This window comes from Lampetra fluviatilis, chromosome 17 (assembly GCF_964198595.1).
Source record: "Lampetra fluviatilis chromosome 17, kcLamFluv1.1, whole genome shotgun sequence".
NCBI classification, from domain to species: Eukaryota; Metazoa; Chordata; class Hyperoartia; order Petromyzontiformes; family Petromyzontidae; genus Lampetra; species Lampetra fluviatilis.
The window spans coordinates 208,332-223,917 of NC_136291.1; the positions used below are offsets into that span (position 1 = coordinate 208,332).

Below are 15,586 nucleotides of genomic sequence, written 5' to 3' on the forward strand. Positions count from 1 at the left end.
TATTAACCAGGGCAGCCTTGCAGAATAGAACCGTGATACTTTGCAACAATTAGCAAACACGCTCCGGCTGGGCTCTGCCTACAAGTCCCACCTCCTACCCCCCCAACCAATGACGCGCCAGAGTCGCTGCGCCCTCGGAATTCCATTTCTCCGTGCAGCCTCTCCTCCTGTGTCTGCACGGTGAGCTCGCAACGAGCTCGCAACGAGCTCGCTGCGAGCTGGCAACGAGCTCGCTACGAGCTGGCAACGAGCTGGCAACGAGCTGGCAACGAGCTCGCAACGAGCTCGCTACGAGCTGGCAACGAGCTGGCAACGAGCTTGCTACGCGCGATTGGGCTGAGCGGTGCCAATTTCGCGCAGTCTCGGCACAAGCGTCCGCTCGCCCCGAGCTCTTCAGCCAGAGGCCTCGAAAACGGGCGAATGAGCGCACACAGCCACTGCCCCGTGTTTACCCGATGCAACCGGCACGCTGTGTTCGCACGGGACACATCCCGTGCCCTTGGGATGCTCTCTCCCGCCCGCCGTCAAGTCTCGTCCGTTCCATCGCCCTCTCGTGGAGGAATCTGTTAGGGCCGTGATGACGTAGTTCTTTTCAGTCACGCAATGGTCTTTGCGACCCGTGCCGTCATCAATTACGGCGCGTGCATTGCGCCACCGCGTGCAGCCCCTCGCGCTGTTCACCAGCGGGGCGACCTCTGCGCCATCGCTCTCGATTGGGACCTCAGCACCAGGGACAGCGACTTCAGCACCAGGGACAGCGGCCTCAGCTCCAGGGACGAATCTCGGGGCCGCGTGGAAGGGGGGAGGGGCCGTAGCCTGTAGGGGCCGTAGCCTGTAGGGGCGGCCGTGTCGAGGAAGGGCGGGGGGAGGCGCGCGTGGCCCCTTCTCCGCACAAAGGAATCGCTGTTGAGAGCAGCACAGCGCGGCGGTGGAGCGATTTCACCAGCGGGACCGAAGTAGCGGCATCGCCCCCGCGTGGTGGAGCAAACAACACACGCAGCGTGAATCCCTCCAGCTGCGGGAGCAGCAGCCAGCCCGACTGCCCAGGGAGACGGCGAGTCGGGGGCCGGCGTGCGCGGGGATGTCGGGCCACGTGCGCGCCACGCAGCAGGAGACGGAGCGGCTGGCGCTGGGCACGGCGCTCAAGCGCGTGTCGCTCATGCTGCAGTACCCGGAGCAGCTGGAGCGCGTGGAGCAGTACCGCAAGCGGGAGGCGCGGACCACCGCCTCGCTCGAGACGCGCCTCAAGGTGCCCGCGCTCCGCCCGGCGAGCCCCTCCGCCCGTGTCGGTCGGCACCGGGCCGAGTGTTTCGTCTCATCCACGTCGCGTTCAACCACCGCACTGCAGCATGTCACAGCCACACAGCCACTCACACAGCCACTCACTCAGCCACTCACACAGCCACTCACTCAGCCACTCACACAGCCACTCACACAGCCACTCACTCAGCCACTCACACAGCCACTCACTCAGCCACTCACACAGCCACTCACTCAGCCACTCACTCAGCCACTCACACAGCCACTCACACAGCCACTCACTCAGCCACTCACACAGCCACTCACTCAGCCACTCACACAGCCACTCACTCAGCCACTCACTCAGCCACTCACACAGCCACTCACACAGCCACACTCGCCCACTCGCCGCACAGGCCACGACAACAGCCTCACTCTCGCCACACTGCGGGGAGGCTGCTTCTCTTTCTGCCTCTTCCCTTGCACTGCTCCACTTGGGAATTGGCTCTCCCATCATCGTCTCCTCTCCCAAGTTGTTGCAGTAATCGTGCTGCTACATTCACGTGTCAACTCGTGTCAATTGCATCTTGCCAGTGTTGGTTGTTTCCGGCCACTTGACGTTTTGGGCATCTGAGCCCTGTGCTCATGAACTGCGTTAAAGGGAAACATAAAGACGGGGGCGGGAATGGAGGCCTGCCCCCCCCCCGCTGTACAATCCGGGTTTAAATGTAGAATGTTCGTGAAGCAGACGACACAATCACTCGCGTCGCTGTGGAGAATACGAGGAACAGCAGACAACCGCCGACTCCCCGTGTTTATCGCTCCCCAGTGAATAGAGGAATTGTTCTAGACAGCCCAGACGCCCTGTCGGGCCCGCATCCCACCGCAGCATATTGGTTTTATACGGGCAGACACTGGAGCGCGTTCGACTCTTGACTCAACCGGTGAGATCCCGTGTGTCGAAACCTACCCAGAGTTTGTATTGAACCAATGCCCGCGTTGTGGATGCAGAGACACACACATAGGGCCAGGAGGTGTCGACATCGGCATGCGTCGAGGCGGTGCGCGATTCCCTCGTCGGGTACGACGTCGGCCTCGGAGATGGCGCGTGAAGCCACCGCGGGCTCTGCTCTGCTCGGGGACGCGATGGCGAGCGGCGCCGCCGTCGTCTCCTGAGCGCCACTCCCCGCTCACAGAGGGGGGCCCCTCCCCCTCCCCGGTGCCGCCCCGCAGAGCGCGCTGCAGTCGCAGCTGGAGGGGGTGCGCCTGGGCCTGTCGCAGCTGCACGGGGCGCTGGCGCGCGCCCGCGAGACGGGGCGCGCCCTGCGCGGGGTGCGCGCCGAGCGCGAGGCGGGACTCGCGGCCCTCGAGCCGCTGGGCGACCTGCGCGGCCTGGCGGACGAGCACGGGCAGCTGGCGGCCGCCGTGGAGCACACGCGCATCATCATGAGCGGTGCGGCCCCGCCAGCAGCAGCGGCAGCAGCGGCACGGGGGGCCCTGACACTCGCCCGAGCTTCCCCCACTTTGGCTGACGCGAGCAACGCGGACCCACACACACGGCCACGTGACCCACGCGCACGGCGACGTGACCCACGCGCACGGCCACGTGACCCACGCGCACGGCCACGTGACCCACGCGCACGGCGACGTGACCCACGCACACGGCCACGTGACCCACGCACACGGCCACGTGATCCACGCACACGGCCACGTGACCCACACACACGGCACGGTTCTGACCGCGACGAGACCCCCTACCCCAGCCCACTGCACGGTGACGCCACACGACCCGAACAGTGCCGCCAACTCAGACGCCATCCCTCCCCGCGACACAGAGGACGCGGCCTACAGGCACCACCAGATCACGCACCGACATGGCAGGTGCCGCCGGGCTGAGATCGTGGTGACACGGGGATGAGACGGGGCGGGCTGCAGTGAGAGGGGGGCGAGTCGGTGCGAGGCCGCTCCGTGCCACTTGCAGGGACGCCTCCTGCGTGGGCCCCGGTCCCCCCCGCCCCGGTTCGTGTTGGAAGCACGGAGTCCGCTCCGCGCTGCCCCCACGACCCCCACGACCCCCGCGACCCCCACGACCCCCGCGACCCCCGCGTGTGTCCAGGGCCTCCAGACTCCCGCAGTTGCCTCGTTCCTTGCGGCTGCAGCAGCCGCGCGTTTGCGTGGAGGCGTCGTCCACGTGCGTCATTGTCCACGTGCGTCATTGGCCACGTGCGTCATTGTCCACGTGCGTCATTGGCCACGTGCGTGTGCGACACGTGTAGGTGTTGATGTGACACGTGTCGTCCTTTCCCCGCACCTACGATGATCACGGTTGGCTACGTACGGTGCGAACGAAGTTTAACATACATACATGTGTATTATGTGACATATAGCTACGTGTATATGTGACACGTGCGTGTCGGTGTTCCGTGTGTGGGATATACGTGTGTGTGTGTGATATACGTGTGTGTGTGTGTGACGCGTGTGTGTGTGACGCGTGTGTGTGTGTGCCACGTGCTTGTCCCGCGTGTCCCTCCCGTGCGCAGTGCGCGAGCTGGAGCAGGAGACGCGCGACTGGATCGAGCAGGGGGAGCTCCTGGCCGCACACAAGAACCTCATGGAGCTCGAGCACTCGCGGGACAGCCTGCTGCTGCGCCAGCACCTCAAGGACGCGGGCAACGCCGCCAACCTGCACCTCATCCGCGAGTACTTCTCCTGCGCCGAGTCCCTCGACGGTACGGACTCGGGGCGGCGCGGCTGCGGCAACCGTTTGGAAGCGGCGATGCCGTCGCATCGCTCGCTCGTGTTCTCGCGTCGTGAAGTCGTCTGGTCATCTCGGCCGGGCCGTGGCCTCGGAGACATCTGTGAGAAAGAGCCGCGTAGCTCATCGGTGTCCTCCACTCTCCAGATTCTGAACGGGACTCAACATCCATTGTCCCGAATGTTTATCAGGCGACGACCACAGCACCGGCCACGCGGAGCGCCCCACCCCTCCTCTCCGCGCTGACCGCGACACGCGCCCCCCCCCCCCCACGTGCGCCCCCCCTCCCCCTCACGTGCGCGCCCCCCACCACCGCGCAGGGGAACTCGCCAAGCAGCTCTGGCTCGTGGTGCAGCGTGGCCTCGGCACGGCGCGGCGCGACCCGGCCATGCTGGTGTCGGCGCTTCGGGTCATCGAGCGCGAGGAGGGGCTGGACGCGCTCGCGGACGAGCGGCGGCAGAGCTCCGGCTTCGTCGCCCCGGGGCGGCCCAAGGAGCTGCGGCGCCGCTGCATGGAGGTGCTGCAGCAGACGGTGAGCACGCGCGTGGAGAGCGGCCAGACGGACACGCGGGACGACGACAGCCTGTGGCTGGCGCGGCACCTCGACACGCTGCAGCGCCGCATCCTCGAGGTGAGCGCCGCGCCCCGCACGCCGCGCCCCGCACGCCGCCCCCTTCCAGCTCGTGGTCGCCGGCGGTCGCCAACGGTGGATGCTGGTGGAGCGCAGGATCTGGTGGTGGTGAAGACGCTGATGGCCCACTGCTTCCCGCCCAAGTACAACATCTTCTCCGCGACGCTGAGATTCTACCACCGGGCGCTCGGCGCGCACCTCCGGGACATCGTGTCCGAGCAGCTGGAGGCCAACGAGATCGTGTCGCTGCTCACCTGGGTGCTGCACACCTACCCCAGGTGCGTGCACGCCGCGGCCGCACCAGCGAGGGGCTCGTGGCGGGGGTCGCAGGGGGCGGGGCGCGATGGCAGACGCGTAGGAGGTTTGCGACGACGCCGAGTTGTGTCCGCCCGCAGCGAGGAGATGATGCGGCACCCCGACCTGGCCCCGGAGGTCTCCGTGGAGGAGCTGCCGCCGCTGCTGTCGCCTGGGGAGGTGGAGGCGCTGTTGCACAAGTACCTGCACACGCTCCAGGTGTCTCACGACGCGATGACAAAGACCCCCGCGTAGCCTGCACAGGCTGTTGCGGCAAGTGCTGTTAGCGAGCTCCCGTTAAGCTGTTAAGGCCGAAACGGCAGCACCAAGCCCGCATTTTTGCCAGACGAGGTGTACTTTGAGCCCATTGCGTGAGTTGTGGAAGGCTCGCTGGCAGGAAGCTACGGGGCAGACCCATTGAGTAATTTGCGTTGTAATTTTTCGAATTTGGAAAAATCGGACCCTGACGCCGGCACACAACGGCCTTCTCTTGCGAATAGTGTCACGGGATCTGTAACATTCACTGTGAAGCAGACAGCGCGTGGTAGTTTTAAGGTTATTACATCCGCAGTATTAACCAGGGTAGCCGCTGGATTCGAACCGTGAACCTCTGAAACAAGCGGTGAATGCGCAACGCCGCATGCCATCGCGGTGTTTTAGCCGCATGTAAATGCGGCGGTGCGGACGCGGAGTGGGGTGACGCGCAGGTGCGGTGATGCGCGCGTGTGCGGTGATGCGCGCGTGTGCGGCGTGCGCAGAGTAACGTATGCACGTGGCTGGGCAAGGCGCTGGAGGCCGAGCGTCGCGATTGGATGCGGAACCAGGAGCCGGACACGGACCAGCACGGATACTTCCACACCGCACTGCCTGCCATCGTGTGCCAGGTGAGCCAGGGTCACGTGTGCTAGGTGAGGCAGGGTCACGTGAGGCAGGTGAGGCAGGGTCACGTGTGGTGGGCGAGGGTCACGTGAGGCAGGTGAGGCAGCGTCACGTGTGGCGGGTGAGGCAGGATCACGTGTGCCAGGTGAGGCAGGGTCACGTGTGCCAGGTGAGGCAGGGTCACGTGTGCCAGGTGAGGCAGGGTCACGTGTGCCAGGCGAGGCAGGGTCACGTGTGGCGGGTGAGCCAGGGTCACGTGTGGCGGGTGAGGCAGGGTCACGTGTGCCAGGTGAGGCAGGGTCACGTGTGCCAGGTGAGCCAGGGTCACGTGTGGCGGGTGAGGCAGGGTCACGTGTGGCGGGTGAGGCAGGGTCACGTGAGGCAGGTGAGGCAGGGTCACGTGTGGTGGGCGAGGGTCACGTGAGGCAGGTGAGGCAGGGTCACGTGTGGCGGGTGAGGCAGGGTCACGTGTGCCAGGTGAACGAGGGTCACGTGTGCCGGGCCAGCGAGGGTTATGCCTGTCGGGCGAACCAGGCAGTGTCAGGGCCCAGCGGTAGCGCATATGCTGCTCATTGCAGAAGCTCGCGGTTCGATGCGGCAGCTGGCCCTGGTTAATACTGCGGTATATTAATCACGTTGCAGTGGACGTTTAATATGCCGTGACGTCATTCAAAAACGAGTTGACCAAATCTGAAATCATCGCCTACAACTGTAAAAACCTAGCAGGACCCTAACCCTGAAACAATTTGCTTCTTGGATAAACAGGCGGCATGGTGACGACCCGTGGTCGTTGTTCCCGTTCTCTTGCCCTGCCGCAGATGCTGGAGCAGAACGTTCAGGTGGCCTCCCAGGTGAGTCCCCGTCTCGTAGGCCGAGCCACGACCATCGGCCTGCTGGAGGTGCAGACCTTCCTGTGCAGGTGAGGAGGAGGAGGAGGGGCCGGGAGTCTCGATCCGGCGGTGCCATCTGCCGCAGTTGTGCCTCGGCGTGTCACGACTGCGTGTGTGTCCGCCCGTGTGTCGGTGCGCGTGTCGGTGTGCGTGTTGGTGTGTTAGTTGGTGTGTATGTTTGTCGGTGTGTTAGTTGGTGTGTGTTAGTTGGTGTGTGTGTTAGTTGGTGTGTGTGTGTCGGTGTGTTAGTTGGTGTGTGTGTTGGTGTGTGTCGGTGCGCGTATCCACGCACGTCGCCTCCAGGTACCGCGCGGTGCTGGGCGGATATCGGCAGGAGCACGCGCAGAACCGGCAGCTGCCGCCCTTCTACGTACAATACATGACGGCCGCCACCAACAACTGCCTTGCCTTCAAGTAGGTGGCGTGAGCGAGTGCGTGCGTCCGTTTGCCTCCGCACACGGCCAGGTCGAACTCAGCAACTCTTCTCCAAGGGTCCACAACTCCGATCCTCAGAGCGGAACTGGATATGACCGACGTCCCCACGGAGTGCGTTCGTGCGTGCGTCCATCGCACGGAGTGATGGCGCAACAGTCGGCGCACTGCCGCTACGGTTCCATTGACCGAGTTAGTTTTACACTTCTGAGCCTCCCTCGCGTCAACTCATCGGCGCTTAGGAGAAAAAGGCGACAGGGCGTAGCGCAGGCCACCCACCCGCTCGTGCGCCATGCCGGCCTTCAAAGGCGCGACTCGCCTGGACTCTCCCAGACGGTCTGTCAAGGCGACCCGGGGGCTCTTTGTCATCGCAGGGAGTCGATGAGGCAGCTCCTGGAGAAGCGGCCGACATTCGGGGCCCCGGGGGTGGAGGGCCCTTCCCAGGAGGCCGCCCCCGTTCCGGCGCGGTTGCCCGACCTGACGACGCAGCTGGACGGCATCGCGGCCGACGCCTGCGAGTATCTGCTCGACGAGGTGTTGCTGGACATCGAGGTGAGGCTCCCGCGGGGCCCGCCGGGGCGACAAACCGGACGGTGCGCAGGCGGTGCGACGGCACCGGTGAGATCTGGTGAGATCCGGTGAGCTCTGGTGAGATGTGGCTGATGCTGTGAAGCGGCCCGTGCGAGCGGAGCGGCAGAGACGCTGCGCTTGTACGTGCAGGCACGCGGTTATCGTGCGCGTGTATTCGTGCACGTGTATTCGTGCACGTGTGCATCATTTGTAGGTGTGTACGTTCTCCAGTGTGTGTGTGTGTACGTGTGCTGGCATGCATGTTCTCAAGCACAGCGGCTCCCAACAGGCAATGGGAAGTGCTGCGTCAAGCAGCTGCAGACCCCATGATCGAAGTCGGTTGCATTCTGAAGGAAACTGTTGGTACGCGGCGGTCTGTAATCGTTTGGAGGTTTGACAGTGACAGCGCGTGGATTTAGAACATTCGGGAACTGCTGCTCGAGTGCGCACGCTCGTCTTTGTGTGCGCACGCTCGTCTTTGTGTGCGCGCGTGAATGTGTGTGTGTGCGCGTGTACTTGACAGCGAGCGCGTGTGCGCGTGTGATGCAGCCCCTGCTGCAGGAGCTGCTCACCAGGGCCTGGGTCTCGAGCTCTCGCGCCATGGACACCATCTGTGCCACGGTTGAGGATTACTTCAGCGACTTTTCCAAACTCAAGAAGCCGTACCTGCAGGTGCGCTCTCGTTGGCTCGTCCTACACACAAAGACAGGTCACGGGAAAACCCCAGGTGCCATGGTTTCACTGAGATGACTGGCAGATGCACCACCTGTGCTCCTCACCGTGCCAACTTGCTTCGTTTAGCCGCTCCACGTTCCACTCGCTGTTGTGAGCGTTGATCATCCGCCCTTCATTTGTTGGAGGGCGACTGCCTCCAGCTGCCCAGTCGTGTTCTCCACGAGTCTTCTCCACAGAGGCTGATCTTGACACCGTGAATACCAGTCATCGGCAACTTCACTCATCTCAACATCCTCGTGTACCACATCAGCCCATCTCTTTTCTAGTCCGTTTCGTAGTCGTTAAGCCCCCCTCTCTATCCAGCCAAACAAAAACTGCTTGAGCATGCCGTGGTTGGACATGGGGGCTGCTTACCCAGCCAATGCCTTGCCTGTCGGAGCTCACCAATGGGAGTGTGTTCAGATATTTCAAGGATCTGTAAACCTGGCGCAGATGTTCCATGCAAGGGGTCCACGTTTCGCAAGCATAGCATAACTGTCGCCAAGATGACCCAAATCTTTGTGTGGAGCGACAGGCCATGTAACTTCCACACAGCATCACGCACATGCGACCACTCCCTCTATCACGCTTCCGCACTCACGTGCACAAACCTTTCAGAACGACCCCCTTCAACTCTCATTTTAGACTGCTTCATTAATGTCGTTGTCTGTCCCTCTGGATTCCCATGGAACCATGCGTCTCCATAGTGTCCCTCGTGTCCCCATGCATTCCTGCACATCCCTGTGGGTCCCCGCGTGTCCGCTCGATGCCCGCACCCGATCTCCGTGGCTCCCGCAGGAGCTGACGGAGCGTGCTCACCGCCGACTCGTCAGCGAGTTCGTGCGCGCCGCCGTGCAGCGCCGCGTCTCCTTCAAGGGCTGCGAGGAGCGGCGCGAGGCCGCCGAGAAGATGGAGTGGGAGGCGCGCCAGCTGAAGCAGCTCTTCCAGAAGCTCTCCCACGTGAGCGTCTCAGTCGTTGCTTGAGCTCTGCAGAGGTCGCGCGCGTGGGGAGCGGTCAGCGCTACGCTGCGCTATGAACCCGGTGACTCGAATTAGATTCCCGCTCACGGCCAACACCGGTGACGATTATCTGAACTGGTCCTGGGCCTCCCCTAGGTCAACTCAGCCTCAAATGAGTACCTGGTGTGATGTGTACACTTCGCCACTAGGGAGACATATGAAGGCCGTGCCGGCCTTCATAGGTGCTCGCTAACAGCACTTGTCCCAATATCTGTGAAGGCGATACGGGGGTTATTTGTCTGCGTGGGCCAACGGGGAGCAGGGGTGCCGTGACCTGCGAGCAGCGAGCCTGCCACACCTGCTTCTTCACGTGCTGGACGCCCCACCTTCGTGCACCGCATCGGTCTTAATAGGTGCTCCCTAATACTGTACTTTGCTCAATAGCATACAGGGCTACACAAGGAATTTTGAGCATATTCCGGAGTGTGCCACACGCCTGTGCGTGTGTACGCCCGTCTGTGAGTGTGTACGCCCGTCTGTGCGTGTGTATGCCCGTCTGTGTGTCCTCCCTGCGTGCACGTTCTCTCGTGCGATCATGGGTGTGCAGGGCCCACTGAGTGAGGATTCTCTGAGTGACGTCATCCCGGCCTTGGCCGAGCTCGTGCGCCTCAAGGACACCTCCATGCTGTGCCTGGAGATCTCGGGCCTCCTTCACAAATACCCCGACGTGCGGTGAGGCCCCACGCACGCGGCCCCAATCCCGCGGCCCATCCCGCACGGCCCAATATTTCCTCACCATCTCCTCACCACAAACCAAAGTATACGTTCGACACGCGGGTCGCTCCGTCAACGCGTACATTAGAAAATCACGGCCGCATCGTTGACGTGCGAGGTCAATGTGGTCGTGAAAGATCCTCCGTGACCCCTGACCTCTGCCCGTAGGGAGGAGCACATCTGGGCGGTGCTGGCGCTGCGTGGCGATGCCACCAGGGACATGCGGCTGGTTCTCACCGAGTGCATGATGCAGCGTCGGGCCCACGTCAGCGCCCCCGCAGCGCCGCCCAACGTCGCCGCACTCAACTTCTTTGCCGACATCCCCGTGACGAACCACCTCCTGCCCCAGCTCGGGAAATGAGCCGAGTGCGCAGCGACGAGGTCAAGGGCGGGAGAGCGAGAGAGCCCCGAGTCTCACGTGGAGACACCACAACGATCAAATACAACCCCAACCACGACTCCAACCTCAATAATGACTACAATCCCAAATACAACCCCAACCGCTATTACCCACTGTCCAGCCCCCATCCTGGACTCAAAGCCGCTTCATTCAATCCGGGACTCGTAATGCCCTGACTCACGAAACCCAAGCTCCCTCCTCCTCTTCTCTAGACTTTAAGCCTTACCCCTTACTCTCAACTCATAACCGCAACAGATGAGCCCCAAAACTCTGAGGCACCCACAGGCCTTGTTCTGCCAGCTGTCCTGTCGCGTTGCTTGCAAGGCTCATTAGGCCGTGTGCACACTTACTCCTGACAAGGGCCCCATTTGATCAAAACCAAGCCCAGCAACCTCCAACCCTAAACACAGCTAAGTAGCGCTTATTCGATATCACCTTCTTCCTGTAGTGATGCGCATATACTCACAGACAACAGGCACACACAACAACGCAAGTACTGTTAGTGGGCACAGCACACGAGGGGTGGATGGCCAGCACCACGCCCAGCCACCTGTCTACCCAGTGGCGATGTAATAATTTGAGGCCGAGTTGACCTAGGGGAGGCCCAGGACCGGTTCAGATCATAGTCACTGGTGTTGACCAAGAGCAGAATCGAACTCGGGTCTCCAGGTTTATAGTGCAGCGCCCCAATCGCTGTACGACCGCTCACCACACACAACACACACACAATACACACACGCAGACACACGCACAGACATATCCACTCACATTGGGTGTTGTCCCAGCTATTACAGTATTAAGTAGCGTCCAAGTATTAATGGGGTCCATTTGTAATGTTGGTGCTTAGAACGAGTGTTGGTCCTTTAGGCTTGTGATCAGTGGTGTTAGTGGTGCCTAGACGCTGGTGTTTCAATCCGGCAACAACCCTCGTCGCTGGATAAGTACGTGTAACAAGAGACGACTGCACATATGATTTTATCCCTTTATGAAAATATTTACAAATGCAGGCAGTTTCGCGTTGTTTCAGTTGCCATAAAGACGTTACAAAAGCCACGCGTCCTGTCGGCTCTTCAGCTGTTCTTGAGGTTGTGCGCCGGGCGCGGCGGGCGGTAGTGCACGATGATCTGCTGCAGGACGACGCAGTTGACGACGAGGAAGAGCAGCCCGGCCGCCCAGACGGAGAGGAACACGTTCCACCCCTCGAACTCGAGCAGGTACGCGGGCAGCAGCCACAGGGCCTGCCCGGCAAGCCACGCGGCGAGCAACGCCAGCCCCCTCCGCCAGGGCAGCACCAGCGAGGGCAGCACAGGGGGCAGCAGGCACAGGTACCACAGGAAGTACTGCGACGTGCACACCTTGTTGAAGGCCACGAAGGCGACCGTGACCACGAAGCAGCAGAAGGGGAGGTCGCCTGCGTAGCGGAGACTGGCGGCCGCCAGCACCGCCGCCTGCGGCGCGAACGCAGCCAGCCCCATGGCGCCCGCGCGGCCTGACTCGCCGGCCAGGTACAGCGCGTAGAAGTACGGGGAGAAGTTGTGGCGCGTGTCTCGCCGTGTCACGTGGTACAGGTACGTCTGCTCCACGAACTCCCAGCCGTAACTGCGGGTGCGGAGCAGAGGGCAGTGTCACGCGGTGGCGCCAGGGCACGTGCACTGGCAGGGCGCGCTCACGCAGCAGCAGCAGCAGCACCATCCCCATTGCAGGGCGACAGAGATACTCGTCGCCCCGCAGGGGGTGACCCCGGTGGCTATGCCGCATTTGCCGGCCTGTGGGCGTAATACCATCGAGATCAACACCACCTTAGACCTGGCCAGGAGGTTCTGTGCTGAGCGAGACAAAAAGACCGACCACAGTTTACACATCTACTCGCGATGGAGGCAAGTCATTGAGTTGTTACCGAAATAAATTAACAAAGTTGATTGTGACGCTGTTGGCAGTCGTGCGCAAATAACACAATCGTCAATTACACAATGTTAGAGGATAATATAAATAACAGCTCAAATTTCGGGGAATAGCCCTTTTTTCTAGCAGAGACCACGTCTCTTGGCTCCTCTGAGAGCCCAGATGGCGTTATCCATCGCCATGGGCCTCGAGTGCATGGATTAGCACCCTCTCAGCACCCGCACACAGCTCACGCAAACGTACACGTAGAAGAAAAACGCGCTCATCGCCGCAAACACAGAAGCCGATGTCAGCACGAACGTCCAGACGTCCTTGCTCCGCAGCGCCGCCTCCACCGCCAGCACGGTGTTGCGCACGAGCCGCTTTCCCGGCCCCGGCGGCGACCGCCGCCGCTCGCGCCTGCCCCGTGCGGACTCGGAGGCCGAGGCGAGGTTGAGCACGATGGGCAGCGTGTAGATGACGGGGTAGATTTTGGCGTGCGCCGCCACGCCGTGGAGGAGGCCCGCCGTGGCCACGTGGCCCCGGCGCAGGCTCCGCAGCGTGGCCAGCACGAGCAGCGCCAGCACGGACTCGGCGTTGCCGCGGCACGACACGGCGGCCGGAATGGGATTCAGCAGCCAGCAGGCGGCGGCGGCGGCCAGGCCCGGCCGCGACACGCCGGCGGGCAGCATGCCGAGCGCCAGCCACCCCGCGGCCACGTCGCACGCGGCGAACAGGAGCTTGCCGAAGGGCTCCGCCAGCAGCGCGTTGGGCAGCAGCAACCAGGCCAGCAGTGGCGTGTAGCGGTAGGTCTCCCGCCGGTACGGAGACTCGCCCTGCGGGGACACGAACGGCACCGGTGGGACGCGACGCCGCGACTCGGCGACGTGGCGAGGGAGCGGAAGGGAGAGGAGAGGGGGAGGGAGAGGGGAGGGAGAGGAGAGGGCTCTGGTTATTCACGGGGGCCGAGACGTTCCGGGATGCGGCGAAGTGAAAAAGCGCGCTCCACCCGATGGCACTTTCGGTGCTGTCTGCGTGTGCACGGATTTCATCGTTCCATCTCCTAGGTGGACGTCCTCTCGGCCACATTCCACTCTTTGGCTGCCACTGTTATTCTTCTTTGGCCATCGTCCATTCCTTCAAACAACTTGTCCTGCTCACTCACCTTTTTTCGTGCAATAAAGCGAAAGTAACACAACACATTTTCCCCTCCGTCTCCTTGTTAACACGAGTGCCGCCTCTGTCGCCGACCTCCCCACGATCCGATTCCTCGACCGAACACAACAGGGTTGCAGGGATGTGGGAGTGTCGTGCTGCCAGCTATGGCTGCAAGTTTGGTCGTACGTGCTTTGTTTATCGTTTATTGTTAAATTTTGAATCACAGTTCCTATGATTACTGTTGTTACATTGTTTTTTATAGCTTTATTTTGGTGATTCGAAAACATATGGTTAATCCAGATTGTCTTATGGTTGTTATTGTTGACTTGCACCACATTGGGATTTTTGCACACAACGTTTTAATACGTTTTTGTGTTCATATTTTGTTTGTTGCGGTTGCACCCGACTTAAGAGCCGCATGGCTCACAGGGCTCTACCTAATAATTGAACTAATCCAGTAGTTTGGGTGACGCTCTTAATCTGTGTTCTCTAATCCACGTGTTTCTCTTCCCGTCTCCACGCATGCATCTGCCCGTGGTTCTTTGCGCACCTTTCCATCGACTTGGTGAACGACCCCGTTTCTGAGCGTGCCACGGCCGCGTCTCTCACCTGCGCCACGTAGCGCGCCGCGTCCGTGAAGACGCGGTAGTCGACGTCTGTGAACTTGACTCGGTGCGTGCGGTCCTGGTACTCTCCGTACAGCAGCAGTGCCACGCGCAGTACAACAGCGCCCAGTAGCACCCAGCCAGCACCGGCGGGGCGCCCGCACGCACGACCACCCCGCATCGCCTCCTACAGGGAGACCCACGCACAGCCGCAGCACACCACATCCAGTATACTTCACGCCAAGCTATGGCTGAGGTAGCTACTGGTGGTGGTGCACCCTCATCCATCCAGCCGACCACCAGGGCGTATTTGCTGTGCCATGCTTGTGGTGGTATTGGCTACGAGTCGCGTGCAACCGACCCCACTCTGCCAGCGACCCGGGAAATATTGGGCGAGATTTTAATTGCTGGGCAGTGCGAGGCCTCAAGTTAAAGGACGAGTGATGATGACGACACAGGCTCAGCGCACGGGGCCCGGTCACCCAGAGCAGGGACAGAGGCACCCAGAAGTCACAATTCTGCTGGCACCAACCTCGGGACAGCGGTCGGAGAAGGGGCGAGAAATCTGCGGCGTGTTTCCCTCAACACTCGGTGACGATGGTGGCGTTAAGGGCGATGGCGCCGTCAGTGTTATTAATGGTGATGGTGGTGCTGTTGGTTGTGGCGATGTCAATGCTCGTGGTGGTGGTGTTGATTCTAATGCTGTTAATGTCGGACGTGAGGGTGTCTTTAATACTTGTGATGAAGAAGCTGATGTTGACACTGATGTTGATATTTGTTGTGATGGTGTTAATTCTGGTGGTGATGTTGATTGTAACGTTAACTTTTCTGGTGATGATAGTGATAATGTTAGTTGTGTTGCTGGTGGTGTTGATGTTGAATGTGGTGGTGTTGATGTTGAATGTGGTGGTGTTGATGTTGAATGTGGTGGTGTTGATGTTGAATGTGGTGGTGTTGATGTTGAATGTGGTGGTGTTGATGTGGGGAGCGATGGTGACGAGGTGAATGGCAATGCCATCACGCCTGACCCCCACCTCGTCGCTTGCGCTCCACGTGTCTCGTATTTCCCACCGCACATCCGCACGTGGCGGCGCGTCCTGCCGTCTGATTGGCTGAGATCGTGGCCGGAAGCGTCCCCGTAACCAATCACACTAGCGCTCGCTCGGAGAGGCGCGCTCGCGATTCAGCCAATAAGAGGCGGGGGCTCATCAAAGCTGGGAAATGTGAATCGGGGTTCGGACTGAACCAAGTGACGCCCAAGTCTGGGGGGAGGGTCGTGGTGACCCTGACACTCGTGTTGGGCAACGCCGGGATAATTCGGCATTCATTACACGAATTACAAATATTACTATGAGATAAAGAAATAATTGTAGGAACAGACATGCGAGCGGTCAGATAGCTATT

The 15,586-nt window shown here is 61.2% G+C and overlaps 2 protein-coding genes across 5 annotated transcripts; one reads left to right on the forward strand and one right to left on the reverse strand.

Moving 5' to 3' along the window:
• The first annotated feature begins 286 nt into the window (after positions 1-286).
• LOC144936772 (exocyst complex component 3-like) lies at positions 287-11,614 on the forward strand. 2 transcript variants are annotated; one of them, XM_078863896.1, is made up of 14 exons: positions 287-1,249; positions 2,473-2,692; positions 3,780-3,968; positions 4,315-4,625; positions 4,722-4,903; positions 5,021-5,138; positions 5,678-5,803; positions 6,617-6,717; positions 6,992-7,102; positions 7,495-7,738; positions 8,240-8,362; positions 9,203-9,364; positions 9,972-10,096; positions 10,307-11,614. In XM_078863896.1, the coding sequence occupies exons 1-14, from the start codon at positions 1,082-1,084 to the stop codon at positions 10,497-10,499; spliced, it is 2,373 nt and encodes a 790-aa protein (XP_078720022.1). In that variant the 5' UTR covers positions 287-1,081; the 3' UTR covers positions 10,500-11,614. The 2 variants fall into 2 exon arrangements, with proteins under 2 accessions (XP_078720022.1, XP_078720023.1); XM_078863897.1 differs by having other exon boundaries at positions 322-1,249; positions 7,495-7,672.
• On the reverse strand, positions 11,551-15,269 carry LOC144936776 (GPI alpha-1,4-mannosyltransferase I, catalytic subunit-like). 3 transcript variants are annotated; one of them, XM_078863909.1, is made up of 4 exons: positions 15,217-15,269; positions 14,187-14,369; positions 12,684-13,255; positions 11,551-12,137 (listed from the first exon to the last, which is right to left on the reverse strand). In XM_078863909.1, exons 2-4 carry the CDS (start codon positions 14,361-14,363, stop codon positions 11,609-11,611), a joined length of 1,278 nt encoding a protein of 425 aa, XP_078720035.1. In that variant the 5' UTR covers positions 14,364-14,369; positions 15,217-15,269; the 3' UTR covers positions 11,551-11,608. The 3 variants fall into 3 exon arrangements, with proteins under 3 accessions (XP_078720035.1, XP_078720034.1, XP_078720033.1); XM_078863908.1 differs by lacking the exon at positions 15,217-15,269 and adding an exon at positions 14,715-15,200 and having other exon boundaries at positions 12,741-13,255; XM_078863907.1 differs by lacking the exon at positions 15,217-15,269 and adding an exon at positions 14,715-15,200.
• Between the last annotated feature and the right edge of the window lie 317 nt (positions 15,270-15,586).

Bases quoted from the DNA above. Each gene is read 5' to 3' on its own strand.
- LOC144936772 (XM_078863896.1), top strand. From the start codon at position 1,082: ATGTCGGGCCACGTGCGCGCCACGCAGCAGGAGACGGAGCGGCTGGCG. The intron at 7,739-8,239 runs GTGAGATCTGGT...CGTGTGATGCAG, and splicing joins CAGGCGGTGCGACGGCACCG to CCCCTGCTGCAGGAGCTGCT. The intron at 9,365-9,971 runs GTGAGCGTCTCA...ATGGGTGTGCAG, and splicing joins TCTTCCAGAAGCTCTCCCAC to GGCCCACTGAGTGAGGATTC.
- LOC144936776 (XM_078863907.1), bottom strand. From the start codon at position 15,200: ATGGCATTGCCATTCACCTCGTCACCATCGCTCCCCACATCAACACCA. The intron at 13,256-14,186 runs GTGAGAGACGCG...GTGTCCCCGCAG, and splicing joins CGGCGCGCTACGTGGCGCAG to GGCGAGTCTCCGTACCGGCG. The intron at 12,138-12,683 runs GTACGTTTGCGT...CCGCACCCGCAG, and splicing joins AGCGCGTTTTTCTTCTACGT to TTACGGCTGGGAGTTCGTGG.